General features: G+C 34.3%; 1 protein-coding gene across 1 annotated transcript in view; it reads left to right on the top strand.

Annotated features, from left to right (window-relative positions):
* Positions 1-257: 257 nt before the first annotated feature.
* Positions 258-6,000, top strand: part of XIRP2 (xin actin binding repeat containing 2) — a 372,930-nt gene continuing 367,187 nt past the window's right edge. Inside the window, exon 1 of the mRNA XM_031960525.1 lies at positions 258-892. Coding sequence (XP_031816385.1) covers positions 497-892 — 396 coding nt within the window. The 5' untranslated portion in view covers positions 258-496. The remainder of the gene's footprint in view (positions 893-6,000) is intronic.

The following is a 6,000-nucleotide window of genomic DNA, read 5'->3' as shown; positions in this document are numbered from 1 at the left end:
GAGTAGTTTGGACTCTTACAGATAATACTATTTTTATTTTTAAATTAAGGAGTTTCCAGTAAAGCAATCATTCCAAAGGAAGTCTTGGAAGTATTGCAGACAGGAAATTAAACTTTTTTATTTTTGTCTTTGGGTGTTGAGTTTGTTGAATGGCCCTTTTCCCAGAACATATTTAACAATGAATGAAATGTGTCCAACTTTCCGTAGAGTAACTATAAGTTGCTTTTCCATAAAAGGACAGGAGAAGGAAGTAGCCCTTTCCGTCTTTTATTTACTTTATGTTAGAACTTTTTGACTGTATGTGCTTCTTAGAATGCCAGCCTGCCCCTTAAATATGACCAATTCCAACATGCTTCTAATTGCTCCAAGTTTTCATTGCTGGATATTATCACTGAGTCCAGTCTCTAGGGCCTAGAGTTCAGCATACCTAGTGTCACATGGCTTGACTAAAGATTTGTTTACATTACAGAGCAACCTGGAGTCACCCAAGTATCCAATGCAGAAGGGCTCCCTGAACCTTCTGAAGCAGAAATGGGAGTCCAATGATGGCCAGAAAAGTGAATGTAATACCTTTGGCAGTCGCTGTAGGCATTTCCAACCCAAAGAGGGCAAATTACTTGAGTCTAGAAATGCTACAGATGGGTCAGCTGGGCCTCCCATAGCTCCCAAACTCATCACAAATCTGGGGGAGCAAAAGAAGAACATGGAGTCAGTGAAGACTACAGAGTGCAAAATAAATACTGGACCTGATGGTGGCCAGACTGAAGTACTAAAAGAGGATGCCAAGGGAGCTCGCCGCAGGATTGAGCACTTTGCAATTGCCCTAGAAGAACTGAGGAGTATATTTGAAGCTCCAAGGGGTGGAGTTGGCCTGGTTGGGTACAACAAGAAGGTAAGAAAGTCACTTGTTATATTGAATTTACAGCCATAAAAATGGAAATCTAGAGAGAGATTAAGTAATTTACTCAACTTCACTCAAGAATCAAGTATTAATGCCAAGATTGAACCTGCAGATAACCAACTAAACTGCTAGTCACCTTATAGTTTATTAGGGATTGTGTACTCATTGTCTTGATTCCTCAGTATGAACCAGACAAATTTCCTGGAGCAACTATTTAATTCATGGGTTTTAAATATGAGGCCCGCAGGCCCATTCAGTGCATACCCCAAGTGTGGACCAAAAAAAGATTAAAATGTAATTAGGAAAAAATAGATTAAAATGCAATAAAACATAGGAAACATTACATTCTAATACTAAGTCAATAATGTGGCCCATGAGGATCCTTATGAATGGATTAGTGGCTCCCTTTTCTATTTGAGTTGGTCATCCATGCTCAAATATACTGATATATGGAATCTTGTATTATTGATTCACCTTTTCCATGCCCCATTACTACCATGGCGGGGATACTCTAACTCCCACAAAGGAGACTCTGATATGGCATCTAATACTGAGAGCTTCTTGAAGTCAGGGTTTTTTGTTTTGTCACTCTTAGCATTACTAGCTAATCACAGGGCCCAGCATATAATAGACTTGATTGATTTCCTAAGTGGGAAAGCACTTGGGGAATTCTTGATAAATATTTAATGATATTGATGGTTATAGTATGGCTAGAAACCCGTGATATAATATATGTATTTATGTAGTAGTATATATATAAAGAGAGAGACAGAGGGAAAAAGAGAGAGGTGCAATAGCATATATAATATACATGTATTTTTTGTTTAATACAGATAGTAAATATGCCTGTGTATTATCTAGCATTCATGCTAATGCTTGGGACAACTCAAAATCATTAATTCGAATCCTATTTAAACTGCCCTGGTCAGTGAAAACTGTCTATTTGTGGTCTCCTTGAGGTATTATAATCATTGCTACCTTGAAAAAAAGAAATTTTAGAATGTTGTAAGTAGATGACCTTTATAATCCTTTCCAATTTTTGATCTATGATCCAAGTTTATGAATTTTCAGGCCTAAAGTAAAAGCATCTCTCTGTGAAAACTCTCAGAGAACAGCAATGCTCAAGAAGAAACAGCATCCTACTTAAGCCAATAGATGATTATCTTTCACAATAGGAATATTAAAAGGATCCAGATTAACAAATTTTCTAGTAGTTGCTCCCTGTCAACCAACTGGAACATATACAACTGGGACTCTTGAGACAATTTTTATACATCAAGTGATTAGAATTACAATAATAGAAAGACAAGAAATTAAATGGCATTTATAAAATTAATATAAATACTTCTCTTGACTTGAAAATAAATGTCCTCAACTCTGTTCACTTCTGCAGATGCTTTCTCTCAATCCCACTCAATCTCTCCCTCTCTTTCTCACACTCTCTTTCTCCTCCCTCCCTCCTTCCCTTCTTTGTACCTTCCCTCCCTCCCTCCTTCCCTCCCTTCTTCCTTTTCTCTCTTTCTCTATCTCTTTCTGTCTCTGTCTCTCTCTCACTTTCTCTCTCCCTCCCTCTACCCTCTCTCTCATTTTCTCTCTCTCCTTTCTCCCCCCTTCTTCCTCTCTCTCTCCCTCTCTCTCTCTTTGTCCCTCCCTCCCTCTCTCCCTCTCTCCCCACTCTCTCCCTTCCTCCTCCCCCCTCTCCCTCCCTGTCTCTCTTTCTCTCTCTCTCTCTTTCTCTCTCTCTCTCTCTGCTCTCTCGCTCTCTCTCTCTCGCTCATACACACACACACACACACACACACACACACACACACTTTTATTAATTTGCCTAAAGATGTTATGGTACTTTAGATTATATTCATTGTAATCTTTCCAGAAATGTGATAAATAAACTGAGGGAAAGGGGCTTCCCCCAATCTTTCTTAGTTTGTTTGAGGCAGGAAGAATGGCCAAAATAGGGCAAAATAAAAAACAAAAATTACTGAACTAAGGGATATCTCAAGACTATACTACTTTTCTGAATGCAGTTTAGGTGCTTCAAAACAATGACAAAAGTACACTTTAATAGAGTTTCTTCTGGGATGCATTATTCTATTAAGTAACTATGCTGTTTAAATGACTGTGATATTAGAACCCAACTCTTGTTAAAAGAAATGAGCAAAACTTATATATACTTATCAGTACCACTATTTGACTTACAAATTGAAATTTTATTTTTAATATATTATAATTTTAATATATCCTCTATTCTGAAGGGTTTTATCATGCTGAGTCAATGCTCTGAAAATATGAAATATGCAATTGCATTCAGCATTTTCTCAAACAGACTTGGGATTTAGAAACTATTTTATGGAAAGTGAGAGTCAGGACAAGACAATTAGACTTGTTTACCAAACATGCTTTTGTAAAAAATCCATTTGATCCCCACTTATTGAAAATAAACCAGGGGAGCTAGAGGAGAATTATCTTGTTTCCTCCCTAAAGAAAACACTTTATATAACATTCAAATAAGAAGAAAGACCTATGATTTTCTTGATGTTTATATCCGCCTGCAGTGAAACAGATCACAAGCTACCCATGCCTGCTTATCCTATCATGTCTAGCTCTTGCCTATTTCCTACCTGCTGTTCTTTGGAATGTCTATCTAAAATTCTGGGGCTTTCATTGCATTTTCTTAACACTAGAAGGATAATAATTGAGTTCATCATTGCCCAACAGTTATGCTATTCTCCTACTACATGACTATTCAAGTCAACAAGCATTTATTAAGCACCTAGTATATGTCATGTAGTGTTCTAAGTGGTATTGATACAAACAAATGCAAACAACAATCTTGTCAAGGAACTTCAGTTAAATGGGAAGACAACACATAAACTGTGTACAAACAAGATATATTCAGGGTAAATTGAGGATAATCTCAGGGCAAAGACCCTCTTTCTTAAAAGAGGATAGGAAAAGGATTCATGAAAAAAGTAGAATTTTAGTTGTTACATCTTTTATTATCATGAACTCTCTAATAAGCTCTTTTTGTCTCCTTCTCTCTGTGTTTCTCTCTCTTTCTCTGTCTCTCTCTTTCTCTTTCTGTCTCTCTCTTTCTTTGTATATAAATTTTTATGTTTACAAATATATTTCTATATCTTTTTTAGTTAATATGTTTACATACATCATATATATATGCTTGTATATATATATACTTTTATACTTATGTTTTTATAATTTTCATATCTATATATGTATATATTCTGATATAAATTTATATATAAATGTAAATTATGTATGCTTACAGAAAGAGAAAAGAGAATTTGAATGCTTCTTTTTTTCCAAGATTCAACTCTTATATAACTTTTATGACAACTTCTTTTCTTCACCCAATTTTCAGTATTCTCTCCCAAAATTAACTTATTTATATATTCTTAACTTAAGGAGATTTTAAGCATCAAAAATCAGAAACCTATATTTTTGTCTTTGTACCCTTAACAATTACCACAGTGTTTTACATGGAGAAGGCAGTAGATGATGATGTGCTGCTAAACTTAAAATTTTCTGACTCAGAAAACATTCCAAGAGGGAAAAACATGTTTTTTCACCTCTCTCCTTTTCCAAAGTTATCACTTTCTCTTAAAGATACTAATAGAAAGAGTGAGCAGTAACTATGAATGATTTCCATAAGCCACATACAAAATTAACTCAAGAATTTTTTCAAGGGAGAATAAGAACAAAATTTTAAATGGGAAAATTCATGAATATATACTTCATGATAATGATGGAAGAATAAATACACTATATTATTATTAGAGAAAGAAATTTCCAAAAGGATTAATAACTTACTGAAAAGTTAAAATTCTGGGGCAAATATAGAGCTTATTTTAAAGAAAAAAAGTCATGCTCCACAATATTGGGATATAGAATTGGTTTGTGTGCTATAAATCCCCTTTTATAAATATTTTTTAGAAAACATATAGGGAAGGTGAACCCTCATTTCTCATAAAGTATCAACTTTAAGACTCATTTATCACAATATACTTTATAAAAGTCTTAAATGCTATCAAGAGATTTTTTTTTTTTTGCAGCATTTTCTTGATATCTGTGAACTCATTAAAGGGAGACTGGATCAGCTCCTCAATTGTTTTCACTGTACTCTAGAGTCTCTGTTAAAATAAGTCATCATCATATAATTAGAAAGAAAAATTAATGGAGTCTTAAAATAATGATGCCTGCTTATGTTTTATAATTGTCAAAGAGGGACATATGCTATTGTCTACATTTTTTAAAACAGGCTCTAAAAGGAGCATAGAAAAGCTTTTTAAAATGTAGATTTTTTTGCTTATAACCCAGAGCATAATTCAAAGATAAAAATTCACATCAGCCTTATCACAAATAAATGGTGTGGAACATGATTTTTTTTAGCTGTATTTAAAGTGCTTATAAGAATCCATTATGAGACCACAAATCTTTAAGACAATGAAGTACCCATTTATATTGTTGAGAGGTAAAGATTATTAAGCAAGACAGTTTACCTAAATGTATGCTGAGATCAAGGCTATATATAATAGAATACTAGTTATTCAGAATGCCACTTTTTTTGGGCGGGGGAGGGAGGGGAACCAAGTTAAAGCAAATACTAAAATAAAATCAGTTCTGTTGCATTAGGGGCAGTGTCAATATTTTATCTTATGCTTTACTCAGTGCCTAACTAGCACAAAGATGGGTGAGTAGTATGCAGCATTGAATGAATTCTTGATTATAATGTAGTTTTAAAGGAATCAGAGACCTCCTTGGAGTCCACCAAAGTTCATAGATACATATTGTAGAACCCTTTTTCTATATATTCTTTATTAACTAACAATGTTAATAAATCATGGGATATTTAATCTGGCGTATACTTTGTACAAAAGGTTTATTTAGCTAGTCACCTTACTGTTATGAAAGATCAACTTCAGTTGAAAGATAAGTACTTAGATGCATTTGTGAGCTCATGTAGGGGGATAAATTCTCCAGTTGTGCAGATTTCAACCTATGTTTTCCCATTTTAATGAATTAGTTCTATATTCTGCCAGCAATCTTTCTACAATGTATATAGGGTGTTCTAAAAATTGTTA

Source organism: Sarcophilus harrisii, chromosome 3, assembly GCF_902635505.1.
Source record: "Sarcophilus harrisii chromosome 3, mSarHar1.11, whole genome shotgun sequence".
Lineage (NCBI taxonomy): Eukaryota > Metazoa > Chordata > Mammalia > Dasyuromorphia > Dasyuridae > Sarcophilus > Sarcophilus harrisii.
This window is presented reverse-complemented; position numbering and strand designations above follow the sequence as displayed.